This window comes from Garra rufa, chromosome 1 (genome assembly GCF_049309525.1).
Source record: "Garra rufa chromosome 1, GarRuf1.0, whole genome shotgun sequence".
In the NCBI taxonomy this organism is placed as follows: Eukaryota; Metazoa; Chordata; class Actinopteri; order Cypriniformes; family Cyprinidae; genus Garra; species Garra rufa.
Window position 1 is genome coordinate 10,594,538 of NC_133361.1, and position 18,196 is coordinate 10,612,733.

The 18,196-nt window shown below is 37.5% G+C and overlaps 1 protein-coding gene across 1 annotated transcript; it reads left to right on the forward strand.

The window, feature by feature from the left end:
* The first annotated feature begins 10,990 nt into the window (after positions 1–10,990).
* Positions 10,991–17,891, forward strand: LOC141345854 (uncharacterized). Its single transcript, XM_073850809.1, has 2 exons — positions 10,991–12,073; positions 16,096–17,891. The coding sequence occupies exons 1-2, from the start codon at positions 11,506–11,508 to the stop codon at positions 17,889–17,891; spliced, it is 2,364 nt and encodes a 787-aa protein (XP_073706910.1). The 5' UTR covers positions 10,991–11,505.
* The last annotated feature ends 305 nt before the right edge of the window (positions 17,892–18,196 follow it).

An 18,196-nucleotide genomic window follows, 5' to 3' on the forward strand; every position in this document is an offset into this window, starting at 1 on the left:
AAATTGTTAAAAAAAATGTAACTTACATGTTAAAACAACATATTAAAGAAAAACAACTATTACTCAGGATAATACTAAAAATAATAATAATTATAAAAATAATTCTAAATTGTCATAGAATTGGAGTGTCATTGGAGGGGCATTAGGGAAATCAATAGAGAATTACTGTTCATTCATTCAAACTAATCTAATTAAATTTTTTATTGATAAAATCAGTTTATGAAGTAGGGTTGTGCCGATAGACGATAGTATCGTGTATCGACGATAGTCAGAGATATCGCCTGTTGCTGATGCCTTTGACGATAGTTAGACGATTATTATTATTATCCGTCAACAAAGAACTTAACTTTAGCAATGCAGCACAGAGAGTCTGTTCTAGGATGCTTCAGAAACTTGCCACTGTATAAACACACGCATAGAGACGCCACGGCGCCTTAACACACCTCGTGCAGTTAAAATGGGAGATATTCATCATACAGTACGGTGGTAGATTAACTGATTCTAAAGGGAGTGTTATTATATTAGCATTGCAGTCATTAGGATAACAGAGGTAGTAAAACGTGGTTCAGGCTGAATTAATTACGATGTATCATAATCAGTCTGTATATAGTAAACATAAACATTCATCTCAGTAACGTCTATAGGCGTTAATTAGAATTACAATGCGATCAGATGGCGCTAAACATATGCACGTGTATTACACGCGCATCACTTCTCCGCATTCAATATGAACTGAACTACAACATCACCTGATGATAACGGTCAGACATACAGCGGTAACATTATCGCAATATGACGGGTAAAGAAAGGTTCATTCATTTACATTCTGGCACGCAAATTTACAACTCACTCACTAACGATAGCAGAGAATGAAACCGAAAGTAACTTGAACAACTCCGGCAGAATTACAGTCAGCGCTCTGTACACGCACAACTTAATCATATGCCAATAGAAAAGTCTACCTTTACAAAACGAATAAGGAATTTAGTACATAGATAATTAATTAAATTAGCACGATAATATCGTGTATCGGCGATCTCTCAGGCTGACGATAGGGCGATATGAAAATTGAGCATATCGCCCAACACTATTATGAAGCTTAAATACGCAATGTGTTTTAAAGGACCACTTCAATTATTGTTAAGAGTTAACCATTTAGAAAATAATAATAATAATAACAACAAAAATGATAATACATTTTTTTATCAAGACTTTGTCATTTTACTATTAGGCAGATTCTCGCATTTATATTCTATGTCCATGGATGGAATCGACCAACAAAATAATGCTTAAAGGGATAGTTCACCCAAAAATGAAAATTTGTTTATCTGCTTACCCCCAATGCATCCAAGATGTAGGTGACTTTGTTTCCTAAGAAAAACACAAACAGAGATTTTTAACGAAAACCGGTGCAGTCTGCCAGCCTTATCATGGACGTGGATGGGCACCAAACCTTTAAAAGTAAACAAAAACATGCACAGACAAATCCAAATTACACCCTGCGGCTTGTGACGATACATTGATGTCTTAAGACACGAAAAGATCGTTTTTTTGCGAGAAACTGAACAGTATTTATATCATTTTTTTACCTTTGATACACAGCCACGTCCATCTGTCCTGAGCACGAGTTTGGCATCAGTTACGTTACATGTGCTCGCGCTCAGGCGAAGAATACGCAAACGCCGTAAGGGGAAATCAGTACAAGTCCCGGATGAGTTTTAAATGGGTTTGAACAATCAGGATACGCGCAAGTAATTACCATTTTGAATAGCCGCTATAGCCACAATCTCTGAGCACTGTGGAAACAATGAGTGTTGTATTCATGCAACAGATCGCTTCCGGTGTTTGTGTATACTATGCCAGAGCGCTACACGAATAACGATCCGGATGATGAGCCCGTGCTCAGGACAGATGGACGTGGCTGTGTATCAAAGGTAAAAATGATATAAAAACTGTTCAGTTTCTAACAAAAATCGATCGTTTCGTGTCTTAGGACATCAATGTATCCTCACGAGTCGCAGGGTGTAATTTGGATTTGTCTGTGCATGTTTTTGTTTACTTTTAAAGGTTTGGTGCCCATCCACGTCCATGATAAGGCTGGCAGACCGCACCAGTTTTCGTTAAAAATCTTCGTTTGTGTTTTTCTGAGGAAACAAAGTCACCTACATCTTGGATGCATTTGGGGTAAGCAGATAAACATCAAATTTTCATTTTTGGGTGAACTATCCCTTTTAAGTATTTTTTATTATTATTAATATTATTAATGCTGATGATTTATGAGTGATTTAAAATAGAAATTTTTAAATATTCTTCTTTGTGCCGTTGGAAAACAACTGAGTTGATCACAAATTTGGACCATTCTTAAATTTCCAGGATGGATCGACTTAAGGGTTACAGTTTTAATAACATAAGTTAGAGCTCTTAGATAAACTAAAATACTAAAACTTTTTTTTTTTTTTTTACTACCTGAAGATTTAACAAAAAAATATATAATAATAAAATAAAAAATAAAATAACACGTAATTGTAGGTTCTGGCAAATTAATTTTTAGAGTCAATTTAGAATTTAAATCATTACACATAATTCAGAATCCTAACTGCACACTGTATTAAGTAAATTATGTAAAAACAAATTTAAATAGGACATAAAAGTAAATTAAAAAGTACATTTTATTAAATTACATCAAATCAAAACTTTGCAAATAGTTAATAAATCCATACCAGAAGTTCTAGTGGAGTGTAGCAGATAAAGAAGAGCCCTCCACTATATTGCCAGTAATCAGCTGAATCCTCAGTCGGTCTGGGGTGGGCTGATAAGTCCTTAAAAATAAAGATTTCACTTTTAAAATTCTTTTGAACTCTTATACAAAATGTTTTTCAATCGTACCAACATTTGCCACTATAAATCATTCAGAAAACATGAACAGTCAGCTTTGAGACTGTTAGTTATTATATAATTAAAAATGTAAAAATATGCCTAACTCATGGCAATCCAAAAAGAAAAAATGTGAATCCCCAAAAAGACACTGGATTCACAACAATAGACTCTTTTTATAAATGTATCAAAACAAGGTAAACACAATTGTAGCTTAAAAATTTGTGCACCCAAATCAAACCAAAACTTAACATAATTTTACCTGCAGCTGCATTTATCCAGACCCATTTAAGGCTCATGAAGGACTCATAATATTTTTTGTAGTGAAACAACTAAAGGACTGATGATGGTAGCATGTTCTCCGTATTTGTTATCTCAGATGAAGAAAGACAAAAGAATAAAAAAAGTTAGTCATATTGATAATCAGTGGGGCAAATGTCTTACAAATGTATTTTTGATTATGAGAAGAACCATACTTTTATATTTTAATCCCATGAAAGATTTAGAATCAAAGATTAAAAATAATGTTATTGGTAGCAGTTTGTGTTTTATAGTTAGATTCCTGTGTTTCCGAGCTTTAATAGCACTTTCATCACTGTACTCATTGCTCCTTCTCATGCATTGCGTTTAAATTAGCTGACAACATTCGTAGCCTATCTATAACACATAGCAATATCAGGGGCTACAAATACGTGCTAATATGCTAATCGCGATTAGCATCTGGTGTAACATCTTTGATGAAGCACAGATGCAAGTCATAGTGCGTCTGTTACCTCATGTGGAATTTACACAGAAAGAACATAAAGCTAGAAAGACTGAAATATGTTCCCTTACCTGATATCAGCAATCTGCTTGCAGGACCTCACAGATCCAGTCCGGTCTTCCTCTGTGTTCACATTCCAGCTTTTGTTCTCCACATGTCACAACGCGAGTTAATTTAAAATAAAAATGTAACAAACTAACGTATTTTCAAACTTGACCAGTAAAGGCGCGCACAGTTGTCATTGGCCAGTTACTTGTCAGATGGCAGTCAGCTTAACCAATCATGATCCCTCCAGCAAGGTTATACAACCAGCGTGGTAATGGCAAGATAAAGATTTTTTTAAAGAAATATGTGTGTTTAGTGTTATTTGTAGGCTGTATTATTTTAATAGTTGTTCAAAAATTGTTTTCAGTGTATGAAATAAAAATGCAGTTGTAGCCATTCACAAAATTGTAGGTCCACAAAATCAAAACAAAGATATTGATTCAAAATACATACACTATATAGCCAAAAGTACCCTTCTAATGAACAGGTTTGACTACTTTAGTAATTTCCATGAGTACAAATCTTAATGTTTAAGCATAAAATTATATTCTAGGGAATTAATTTTAATAGCAACAGTTTTAACATAACAATGCCTTTGACTGAATCAATCATTTCAATTTGAACCTTGCCTTATACACAGTGTGGAAGAACTTGACTGGTCTGCATAAAGCCAAGTCTTAATCCCAGTTGAACACCTCGGTGTGACTTTAAATGCAGACATTGAGCCAAAAAGTTATCACCAAACACCAATGACTTGTACATATCGGTACAGTCATTTTGGACAAATCCAAAACTTTTTCAACAGAGATGGAAATACAATTTTTAAATAGGCTACATTAATTATGTTCCCATTTTTGTTGCCACAGTTTTAGAAGTGCCTATTTCTGTTTTAAAGAAGGGGTGTCCTAATACTTTTGTCCATGTGGTGTTTGTACAAGTCATTGGTGTTTGGCGATGAGTTTTTGGCTCAAGGTCATTTAAAAATCAGTCCAGAGGTGTTCAACTGGGATTAGGACTTGGCTTTATGCAGACCAGTCAAGTTCTTCCACACTGACTGAATCAGTCATTTCGGTTTGAACCTTGCCTTATACACAAAGGCATTGTCATCTTACAATTGAAGAGGCTCCTGTCCAAACTGTTGCTATAAAATTAGAAGCACACAATTCCCTATAATATCATTTTATGCTTAAACATTAAGTTTGTTCTAATGGAAATTACTAAAGTAGTCAAACCTGTTCATTAGAAGGGAGAAAATACTGGCAATAGTGTATCATGTAAAAAAAAAAATCAACTTTGATTTACAAGTATTTTTGTTAACCCTTTTCAATCATTTAGCAAACCATTTTATAACTTTGATGGTTTGTCATGTGCTGGGACATAAAATAAAAAAAAAAGCTAATGATACATTTCAGAAACATAAAATTCCATAATATCTTTCTTTACTTGGGCTATTTTATTATATGAACTGATGACCTTACAAAATTTAAAAGAATATCTCTAGAAATGCATTTGTCACTCCGACTGACCATAAAACTGGGGGAGTTTCACTAAATCAGGGCACATGACAAGCTGCTAGAGGGTTTGATTTCTTCTACCCGTCTCAAAGCGATTACAATCCAAATATGTTATCCCATTATTTAGAGATAATTAGTAATCTCTAACCTTTTCATTAAAGTGCACAGTTTTCCTTATTTTTTTCTTATATAAAAACATCTATTGTGATAAGCATTGTGCTGTAACTCACAAAATCAGACCACTAAAAACTGACACTTTGAATATGTAATGTCCTATGAGTGTACAGGTCATTTGCCCAATTTCAGATATCAAAAGACATGTGCTATGCAGGACATTTTTGACCACACCCAGGTTTGACCTGGTTTGCCTGTACCAGCTGGGTTCTTCAGCTCCAAAATTCTGCTATCATTACCTCACCTTAAGTTGTACTAAACCTGTATTAATTTTTTCTGTGTAATAAAAACAATATACACAAATATTTTGGGAAATTATCTTAACAAAAAGTTTCTGGCCCCCAATGACTTCCATAGCCTTTTTATTTATTAATTTTTATTTCCCAAGATGTGTCCAGCAACTGGCTTCCAACATTCTTTAAAATAACTATTTCAAAAATAATTTAGATAATGTTCAACAGAAGAAAGACTTCATGCAGGTTTTGAACAGAGAATGAGCAAATGACGACAGAATTGTGACGATTGTCTTGCTGAGTTTAGTTCTAACTCTAACCAAACACGGCTCTAACCAAAAGCTAATCATAATGCTCCAAACTATTTGTAAATTAGACACAGTCATGTTTGATTAGGGTTAGAATCATATTTGGTTTGGCCAAGAGGACCCCATGTCCCTTATGAAAATTTATAATGGTTTTACAATGAAAAAAAAATATAAGTATTGTAGTTATTTTTTGGTAGCTATCAATTAACTATGTGGGTACCAATTTGGCCCCATGTGGGCTCCCTATATGGGACTGATTGTGTTTGCCCATGCCAAACCCATATGGTTTATGAAACCGGGCCCCATATGTGTTTCCCAGTTTTGAACCCATATAGACGTTAACTATGTGGGTACTACCTTGGCCCCATGTAGGCAGACTGTATGGGATTGATTGAGTTTGCCCATGCCAAACCCATATGGTTTATCAAAGCGGGCCCCATATGTGTTTCCCCATTCTGAACCCATATAGACGTTAACTATCTGGGTACTACATTGGCCCCATGTAGGCAGACTGTATGGGACTGATTGAGTTTGCCCATGCCAAACCCATATGGTTTATCAAAGCGGGCCCCATATGTGTTTCCCCATTCTGAACCCATATAGACGTTAACTATCTGGGTACTACATTGGCCCCATGTAGGCAGACTGTATGGGACTGATTGAGTTTGCCCATGCCAAACCCTTTTGGTTTATCAAACCGGGCCCCATATGTGTTTCCCCATTCTGAACCCATATAGACGTTAACTATCTGGGTACTACATTGGCCCCATGTAGGCAGACTGTATGGGACTGATTGAGTTTGCCCATGCCAAACCCTTTTGGTTTATCAAACCGGGCCCCATATGTGTTTCCCCATTCTGAACCCATATAGACGTTAACTATCTGGGTACTACATTGGCCCCATGTAGGCAGACTGTATGGGATTGATTGAGTTTGCCCATGCCAAACCCTTTTGGTTTATCAAACCGGGCCCCATATGTGTTTCCCCATTCTGAACCCATATAGACATTAACTATCTGGGTACTACATTGGCCCCATGTAGGCAGACTGTATGAGATTGATTGAGTTTGCCCATGCCAAACCCATATGGTTTATCAAAGTGGGACCCATATGTGTTTCCCCATTCTGAACCCATATAGACGTTAACTATCTGGGTACTACATTGGCCCCATGTAGGCAGACTGTATGGGATTGATTGAGTTTGCCCATGCCAAACCCATATGGTTTATCAAAGTGGGCCCCATATGTGTTTCCCCATTCTGAACCCATATAGACGTTAACTATCTGAGTACTACATTGGCCCCATGTAGGCAGCCTGTATGGGATTGATTGAGTTTGCCCATGCCAAACCCATATGGTTTATCAAACCGGGCCCCATATGTGTTTCCCCATTCTGAACCTATATAGACGTTAACTATCTGGTTACTACATTGGCCCCATGTAGGCAGACTGTATGGGATTGATTGAGTTTGCCCATTCCAAACCCATATGGTTTATCAAAGTGGGCCCCATATGTGTTTCCCCATTCTGAACCCATATAGACGTTAACTATCTGGGTACTACATTGGCCCCATGTAGGCAGACTGTATGGGATTGATTGAGTTTGCCCATGCCAAACCCATATGGTTTATCAAACCGGGCCCCATATGTTTTTCCCCATTCTGAACCCATATAGACGTTAACTATCTGGGTACTACATTGGCCCCATGTAGGCAGACTGTATGGGACTGATTGTGTTTACCCATGCCAAACCCTTTTGGTTTATCAAACCGGGCCCCATATGTGTTTCCCCATTCTGAACCCATGTAGACGTTAACTATCTGGGTACTACCTTGGCCCCATGTAGGCAGCCTATATGGGATTGATTGAGTTTACCCATGCCAAACCCAGATGGTTTATCAACGTGGGCCCCATATGTGTTTCCCCTTTCTGAACCCATATAGACGTTAACTATCTGAGTACTACCTTGGCCCCATGTAGGCAGCCTGTATGGGATTGATTGAGTTTGCCCATGCCAAACCCATATGGTTTATCAAACCGGGCCCCATATGTTTTTCCCCATTCTGAACCCATATAGACGTTAACTATCTGGGTACTACATTGGCCCCATGTAGGCAGACTGTATGGGACTGATTGTGTTTACCCATGCCAAACCCTTTTGGTTTATCAAACCGGGCCCCATATGTGTTTCCCCATTCTGAACCCATATAGACGTTAACTATCTGGGTACTACATTGGCCCCATGTAGGAAGACTGTATGGGATTGATTGAGTTTGCCCATGCCAAAACCATATGGTTTATCAAAGTGGGCCCCATATGTGTTTCCCCATTCTGAACCCATATAGACGTTAACTATCTGAGTACTACCTTGGCCCCATGTAGGCAGCCTGTATGGGATTGATTGAGTTTGCCCATGCCAAACCCATATGGTTTATCAAACCGGGCCCCATATGTTTTTCCCCATTCTGAACCCATATAGACGTTAACTATCTGGGTACTACCTTGGCCCCATGTAGGCAGCCTATATGGGATTGATTGAGTTTACCCATGCCAAACCCATATGGTTTATCAACGTGGGCCCCATATGTGTTTCCCCGTTTTGAACCCATATAGATGGTAACTATGTGGGTACTACATTGGCCCCATCTAGGCAGCCTGTATGGGATTGATTGAGTTTGCCCATGCCAAACCCATGTGGGTTATCAAAGTGGGCCCCATATGTGTTTCCCCGTTTTGAACCCATATAGATGGTAACTGTCTGGGTACTACATTGGCCCCATCTAGGCAGCCTGTATGGGATTGATTGAGTTTGCCCATGCCAAACCCATATGGGTTATCAAAGTGCGCCCCATATGTGTTTCCCCGTTTTGAACCCATATAGATGGTAACTATGTGGGTACTACATTGGCCCCATCTAGGCAGCCTGTATGGGATTGATTGAGTTTGCCCATGCCAAACCCATATGGGTTATCAAAGTGGGCCCCATATGTGTTTCCCCGTCTTGAACCCATATAGATGGTAACTATCTGGGTACTACATTGGCCCCATCTAGGCAGCCTGTATGGGATTGATTGAGTTTGCCCATGCCAAACCCATATGGGTTATCAAAGTGCGCCCCATATGTGTTTCCCCGTTTTGAACCCATATAGATGGTAACTATCTGGGTACTACATTGGCCCCATCTAGGCAGCATGTATGGGATTGATTGAGTTTGCCCATGCCAAACCCATTTGGTTTATCAAACCGGGCCCCATATGTGTTTCCCCATTCTGAACCCATATAGACGTTAACTATCTGGGTACTACCTTGGCCCCATGTAGGCAGCCTATATGGGATTGTTTGAGGTTACCCATGCCAAACCAATATGGTTTATCAAAGTGGGCCCAATATGTGTTTCCCCATTTTGAACCCATATAGATGGTAACTATCTGGGTACTACATTGGCCCCATCCAGGCAGCCTGTATGGGATTGATTGAGTTTGCCCATGCCAAACCCATATGGTTCATCAAAGCGGGCCCCGTATGTGTTTCCCCATTCTTAAACCATATAGACGGTAACTATATGGGTACTACCTTGGCCCCATGTAGGCAGCCTGTATGGGATTGATTGAGTTTGCCCATGACTGACCCATATGTTAAACCCATATGGGCCCCACTTGTATAGACCATTTTGAGCCCATATGCTCATTGCTCATTAGTGACCCAGCTGGGACCCACATGGGGAGCCCACCTCTTTTGACCCATGTGGGACCTACTTAGCTACCTCAAGTGGGCCCCAGATAAGATGCCCATTTTGGGACCATGCCCACTTGGTACCCATATAGCCCAAGCATAAACCATGTGGGCCCCACATATGCATGTTGGCTGGGATGTTGCTCAATCAGGCACATTAAAAATACACACCATGACTCGGAGAACACCGCTGACTACAAATGGTACGGACTTAAAGACATAAGCTTTATTTCAAAGATTTGAATTTCAATATAACGAGCAATATAGTAACAGAGACTTGTATTATTTACTGTATAATCGAATCAATTTCAGATACTACCAGATATTTGGTACTGTGTATTATTTCCTGCATAATTAGGTACATAAAGAAATATATTTACGTTAGTGTTGGATCAGTTACCTGTTTCTGTAACATTAAGTGCGCAGCTGACACACCCACCTGAACGATTTCAATATATCGCTTATCCAGCCCGAAAAGACCATAAACATTCCAGAAAACATCTTAAGTAAAAATTAATTTACATACACATATCCTAAAAACTAATCCTGTGTGAAAGATACGCTTCAAATCGGGTGATTTTAGATCAGCAATTTACATGTGACTCAATGGCGCTCTCTGCAGGTAGGGAATAGTAAGATGGCGGATCGAACGCTTCCGGTGGCTTCACTACCTAACGGCAGTTTAGAACGCAATGAGCAATCCAGTCATTATATAGATCAGTGGTATATGTCTTTAAATAAGTCTGGGTCTGGGTTAACACAGTCTCAATTTTTAGATTCCTAGCTCCTTTAGTATTTCTAAGAAAATTCTTAATGCTCAACAGAGAGTAACCACTCTTTGGAAGTGGTAGAGACTGTGAAGAGGCTAAAGAGTCTTCATCAGAGTCCACTGAAACATCACTGTCGAGAGACTGAGAACAATCACGAAGTGGAAACTTATTCATTTTGACAGAAAACTGACAACCATCTCCAATTTTTCTCTTTCTTTCGTTATCTTTGCTAGAGTTGTCATCTACAAGCATCTCACTTTCTTCGTTCAAGGAACAACCTGCATCTTTCTCTTCTTTCTGAGTGCTAGTACTAGTCGCCTCCTTAATATCAATGCCACCCTGTGGACTGTTCTCAACAGAGTTAATGACTAAGTCTAGTCTCTAAACTTTATGAATTGGTTTTTGTTTCCCTTCTGTTCTATCTGTTTCATTCTGCTTTTGTTCCTGAGATCTGTCTTGAAATCGTTTTTTTTTTCCTCAATAGATTCACTTAATATATTCTGTTTCTGTCCCTGAGGATCATTTTGTTTTTTCCCTTGAGATTTATTCAATTTGTCAGATTTTTGTTTCTGACTTTCATTTAGATTAATCTCTTCTAATCAATTGCTACAACTTTATCAACGCTGTCCAAAAAAAACACAACTCCATTGTTCATTCTAGATGTGGATTTAATACTATCGTAGTAAACAATCTCTCCGACTGCTAAAGCGTAATCTTCCATTTAACAATTAATCGACGGACAAAGTTTAAAAGCATGTCGGCGTGTGAGCGTTTCCAGACCCACGCCTCCAGCTCCATGAACCGGCATGACTCCCAGTTACACTGGTCTTCACCGCCACCAAGAAACTAAACTACTTAAACTACACCACTGAAAATAAACCAAATTTGGACAAAAACAAAAAATAAATAAAAAGAAAGAAAGAAAGAAAGAAAGAAAGAAAGAAAGAAAGAAAGAAAGAAAGAAAGAATAAAACACCCTGCTATAATATGTGTAATATAAAATGTATAATACACTCTCTGCTGTCTTACAGTTTTTCATTACTACTGTTGTAACCATATTTTTATTCTTTAGTTTCAGGTCACACATCAAAGATGAAACCAACTCTAAACATTGTGTTACTTGGGAAAAAGGGAGCTGGGAAAAGCGCAGCAGGAAACACAATACTAGGACCAGAAACATTCGTATCAAAGAAGAGCTCAAAATTAATCACACAAGATGTTGTTGTCAAATCTAAAACTCTCTTTGACCTGCAAGTCAATGTTTATGATACACCAGGATTCTGTGATACAGATCTGAGTGCAGAATTTGACCAGATGATCAATGAAAAGATTCTTCAGAAATGTGAATCGGATCTTTTTGTGTTTCTGCTGGTCATCAAAGCTGACAGTTTCGCTGAAGAAGACAGAAAAACTGTGGAAAAGATTGAGAAGCTCCTGGGAAAAAGTCGCTTGGATAAAACCTGGATTCTCTTCACCAAAGGAGACGAACTGCAGGAAGAAAACATGACAATAGAAGCATTTTTGGACGAGTCTGAACCCTTCAAGGAGCTTCTAGCAAAATATGATGAGAGATATCATGTGTTCAACAACAAGAAACAATGCGCCAACCAAGTTCGTATGCTGATTTCCAAATTTGCCCCGAGTTCATTGGGCTTAAATGGTAAGTTTTTTTTTTAGAATTAAATGTGTTTTCATGTTTGTGGATCATATTGTTAGTAAACTTCTCAGATTTTTGTTAGTAAAGGTCTCAGATTTGTTGCATACTTTTGAATTTCACATCTAAATGCACAGATGCAGGAGAACATTTTTTTTTATAAAGTAGTCCACATCCAAAGCATTTCATCTTTTCTGAGGATACATAAACATTATAGTCATAATCCTCCACTCTAAATTTGAGCACCAGATTTAATTATTTGTTGTTCTTTAGAATCATAAAAACTTGCCTTCTAAATGAGACAACATGTCTCAACTGTGGAGATTTGCATCCAAGAGAGATCGATCTAATCTGCGACATCAGCTCTCCATGTCTCGCAAGTTCCTCCCTAACATTTCACTGCTAATAAATGGAGGAACTTGCGACAAGATGACCTTTTTTGCCGGATTAACGAGCAGTACTGCTTGCACAAAAGTATCTTTGATGATTACACCTTGTTCGACAATTGCTTCAACTTTATCAACGCTGTTCAAAAAAACCCCACAACTCCATTGTTCATTCTAGATGCGGATTTAATATTATCGTAGCCAACAATCTCTCCGACTGCTAAAGCGCAATCCTCCACTGAACAATTAATCGACGGACAAAGTTTAAAAGCATGTCGGCGTGTGAGCGTTTCCAGCCCCACGCCTCCAGCTCCGTGAACCGGCATGACTCCCAGTTACACCGGGCATCTCTGCCACCAAGAAACTAAACTACACCACTGAAAATAAAACAGATTTGGACAAAAACAAATAAATAAAAAAGAAAGAAAGAAGAAAACACCCTGCTATAATATGTATATTATAAAATGTATAATACACTCTCTTCTGTCTTACAGTTTTTCATTATTACTGTTGTTACCATAATTTTATTCTTTAGTTTCAGCAAGTCTAAACTTTGTGTTACTTGGGAAAAAGGGAGCTGGGAAAAGTGCAGCAGGAAACACAATACTAGGACCAGAAACCTTTGTATCAAAGAAGAGCTCAAAATTAGTCACACGAGATGTTGTTGTCAAATCTAAAACTCTCTTTGACCTGCAAGTCAATGTTTACGACACACCAGGATTCTGTGATACAGAGCTGAGTGAAGGAGAATTTGACCAGATTCTTCAGAAATGTGAATCAGATCTCTGTGTGTTTCTGCTGGTCGTCAAAGCTGACAGTTTTGTTGAAGAAGACAGAAGAACTGTGGAAAAGATTGAGAAGCTCCTGGGAGAAAGTCGCATGGATAAAACCTGGATTCTCTTTACCAAAGGAGACGAACTGCAGGAAGAAAACATGACAATAGAAGCATTTTTGGATGAGTTTGAACTCTTAAAGGAGCTTGTAGCAAAATATGACGAGAGATATCATGTGTTCAACAACAAGAAACAATGCACCGACCAAGTTAGTATGCTGATTTCCAAATTTGTCCCGATATCATTGGGCTTAAATGGTAAGTTGTTTTAGAATTAAATGTGTTTTCATGTTTGTGGATTGTTAGTAAACTTCTCAGATTTTTGTTAGTAAAGGTCTCCGATTTGTCGCATACTTTTGAATTTTACATCTAAATGCACATATGCAGGAGAACATTTTTTATGAAGTACGCTTTCTGACACACAGTTTTGTCCCCACCACTTTTTGAAAGCTATTCCTAGAGATACAGTATGGGAATATAACTTTAAGGCAGCGTTTATGTACCTGTGATTATCGTTCTGTCATCACAGACTCAACCTCATGTTATTCAAAAGATGTATGACTTTTGTTCATCTCAGTGCATAAATGAGTTAATTTTAAAAAGTTTCTCAACTATGCTGTCATAATATTTAATCATCCATAGAAATCTATGTAATGAACATATTAGTCCAAATAAATAGAGTGATTTAAATCATGTCTACTGAAGGGACACAATGGCTTTTTATGATGAACAGATTTAATTTAGTTGTTTATTCACATATAAACATTGATCAATGCAAATATACTGGTAAATGCATCTCAAATGTGCTTGATGCACTCAATGTGGTTTGATTTATTTGTGGATATTGATGTGTTTATTAAGTACATTAGGGAACTGCACAAAGTGTACTTAAATTGTATTTATGTGCACTTTTTCACTTGGGAATGTAAGTGTAGTACTAATTACTGTATTAATATTAAGTCTACTTAAGTTGGACATTTTGGAAAATGTAATTTTAGCTATTATATTACATATATATTAAAATCTATTTAATTCTGATTCATCTGACTACACTTAAAACATATTTAAGTGTTCGTGATAATTAGTATATTTATAGTAAAGGAACCGTATGTAAGAAATTTATCAGTTAATCATAAAATGGCCCTGACATGTCACTATACATTAAGAAATCATGTTCATTTCAAATACTTATATCACTGACAACAGTGGTCCGGCCAGGATATTGTCATTTAAAAGTGAGAGTTGTAGTCCTCAACCGATGTTATTGTTGTCATTTAGTTTTTTGGTCTGAGGCTCCACCCTCCAGCTATCTACAAATCACAAAGTCGGTAGAGTTATGTCATCCGGATTGCCAACTCTGTTTCAGCTGCAGCTATGAACGTGTCGGATAAAACATGTATAACGTTACGAAACCTAAAAGACCTCGTTATGAATCCGAAATACGTTGTGACGAAGTCCGAAATAAAACAAGGATTTGTATAGGAGACGCCACTGAAAGATGGAGACGGCTGAAAATGGAGAATAATTTGAAGACAGATGCCAACGTTGCTAATTACATACATAATTACTTCGCAAAACATCTCTCGTGAAGCATAAACATAATTAACAGAATAAAAAAAATACTGTGTAGGACTTGTCACTTGCCATTGGAAGCTCCTTGTAGCAGCCTACGTTCCTGCTGGATCCTGCAGCTTAGCTGGCAACCTCCAGTCAGGGGGAGGGGATACACCGTTCTACAGTATTTTGAAAGTGATTGCAGTACCAGTTTTGGCCACAATCCTACATACAGTTCCTTTAATTCACATTTGGGAAAATGTAATTTTAACTATAAAACTACTAATATATTTTAAATAAAACCAATTTACTTAAACATAGGATAACTATCTAGAAGTGTACTAATATTGATCTTAAGCATTCAAAAGATACATTTAAGAAATACACCAATTAAACATTTTATCTATTTTTTTTTTTTTTTGCAGTAGTACACTGTTGCTATGTACTAAAAATTAATTTAAATATCAGTTGTATATAGTATACTTTCACAATTGCACTAAAGTACTACTAAAGTAAAAGTATACTTTTAAATAGTGTATTTATTGTGTTTTATCATTTTAATAATAAAAGATTGTACTACTAATGTACTTTCTTGTATTTTAAATCTGAACTTTAAACGGATCATTTTTCTCACCTTCTGTTCAGCTAAACGTCTTGTAAATTATTCATTTAAAAAAATGCTTTTTTTGGCTCAAAAATTAGGTGTCTACTTTCAAATGAATGAGGCTTATGATTAATCAGATGCAAATAGGAACACAAAAGTAATCCTAAAAAAAGGAAACAAGTAAAAAATAAATAAATAAATAAATAAAAAGTGATAATATAGCATAATGAGAATTATATTAGAGATTAGAGATTAATTTATTGTTTGGACTCATCATTGGGACATCAAAGGTGTGACAGGAATCTGAAAGCAACCAGAGGGTTAAATTAAATTTGAATTTATTTCAAGATTTTCAACTCCCAACCCTAGTCCAGACACAGCTCACAGGTTAAAAAAATGACTAGGTCATGGTGTTCATAAGCCATTTTAGAGCCAAGATTTTGCACTAATAACAGGTGTGCTCAGTTATGTTTCAGTGATTTAGTTAGTGGTTTTCTAACTTGGGTGCCAGCGATTAAATGTGTATTTAATTTTGTTGCACTAAGTTTGAAATTATTTAATCATTGACAGATGATACAATTTTAAATAACTTGACATTTAAATGATGTTTTACATGAACGTGCAAATAATTGTTTCTTTTTTCTATGACCAGCAATGGAGAATCATCAGAAACCATGCCAGTCTACTGTTAACAATGATCAAAACAGAGAAAAAACAAGCAGCAAACCCATGGGAGAGACTGGAAAGGGTGTAAGTGATGCACATCAAATAAAGACGAACTGGAGTGAGGAAATAGAAGGTGGAAGCAATGAAAACCTACCCATGTTTAAACTCCGTCTGGATGAAACATGGCAGAACAGTGATGGATTCTGCAGAAGAAGCACATTTGGGAAAAACATCACAAAAGAGAACAAGACCATTATGATGATCGGAGCTACAGGTGCAGGAAAAACTACTCTGATTAACAGCATGATCAACTACATTCTCGGAGTGGAATGGGAAGATGACTTCCGGTTTGTGCTAATAGATGAAGGAAAGCAGAAATCTCAGGCTGAAAGTCAGACATCAGAGATCACAGCTTATCAGATTCATTGGATGGATGGTTTCCGGGTCCCATATTCTCTGACCATTGTGGACACACCAGGCTTTGGAGACACCAGAGGAATTTCACAGGACCAGAAAATCACAAAGCAGATTCATGAGTTCTTTTCTGCCCGTGGAGGGATCGATCACATTGATGCCGTGTGTTTTGTAGTCCAGGCTTCACTTGCCCGTCTAACACACACACAGAAATATGTCTTTGACTCCATTCTTTCCATATTTGGGAAGGACATTGCTCCAAACATCCTTGTAATGGTCACCTTTGCAGATGGGAAAACACCTCCTGTTCTTGAGGCCATCAAAGTCTCTGAGGTGCCCTGTTCTACCAATGAGACTGGAGACCCTCTTCACTTCAAGTTCAACAACTCTGCTCTGTTTGCTACCAATAATAAATCTGCAGATAATGAGGAGGATTGTGAAAACTTTGACCTGATGTTCTGGAAGTTGGGTTTTTCCAGCATGAATAAATTCTTCACATCCCTTAACACGATGAAAACCCAGAGCTTGTATCTCACACAGGAGGTCTTGAAAGAGCGGCAGCAGCTAGAAGTTCATGTGCAGGGTCTCCAGCCTCAAATCAATGCTGGTCTGACAAAACTGGACGAAATCAAGAAGACAAGAGCTGCTTTGGAGCAGAACAAGGCCGAAATGGATGCAAACAAGGATTTTGAATATGAATTAGAAGTAACTGTCCCAAAACAGATTGAAAAAACCACTGACGATTATCTAACCAACTGTCAAAAATGTCACTTCACATGTCATGACACATGCGGTATTGCGAATGACAGTAATAAAATTAATTGTATTGCAATGGAAGATGGAAAGTGTACGGTCTGTCCTGGAAAGTGTGATTGGAATGTGCACTTTAACCAGAAATACAAATGGAATTATGTCAAAGAAAAGAGAAAGGAAACTTATCAGGATTTAAAAAAACGTTATGAGGCTGCACATGGACAGGTCATGTCAAAAGAAAAGATCTTTGAAGAGCTTGAAAATGAGTTTCAGGCTGTCCAGGTTGTTGTGGCCGACCTAATAGAGGCATCTCAAAAGTCCTTGGAGCGGCTGCAGGAAATTGCCCTCAAACCCAATCCTCTGTCCACCCCTGACTACATTGATCTGATGATTGAGTCTGAGAAACAAGAGGCTAAGCCTGGATTTCAAGATCGCATCCAGTCTTTAATGGGAGTCAGGAAGAAGGCAGAGATCATCAGTAAGGTTTCCACAGGAGCAGTGCTTCCAGAAGATTGGAAAGATTACCAACCTGAAACAAGAAAAAAAGAAAGATCCTCCTATGATCCAAGGGTCCTGTACAGTTATGCAAAGAATTTTTTTTCAGGAAAAAAATAGCAGGAAATGAAATATAATACAATGCAATACAATACAAATTTAATTTCTATAGCACATTTAAAATAACTGACTTTGATTAAAGTGCTTTGCAGCATCATTAAAACATCAAAATTACATACAGTCACAGACAAAAATAAATCCTGATCACTCAATTCTAAAAGCTATACCTAAAAATGTGATGAAGTAAATTGCAGCTTATCATCCATATCTGTGACTGTGTTTTTGATCTCTTGTATTTCAAGGGTGCAAACTACTCTAAATTTTTTGTACAAACAGATTTAAAATAATTAAAATGGCCATCAATA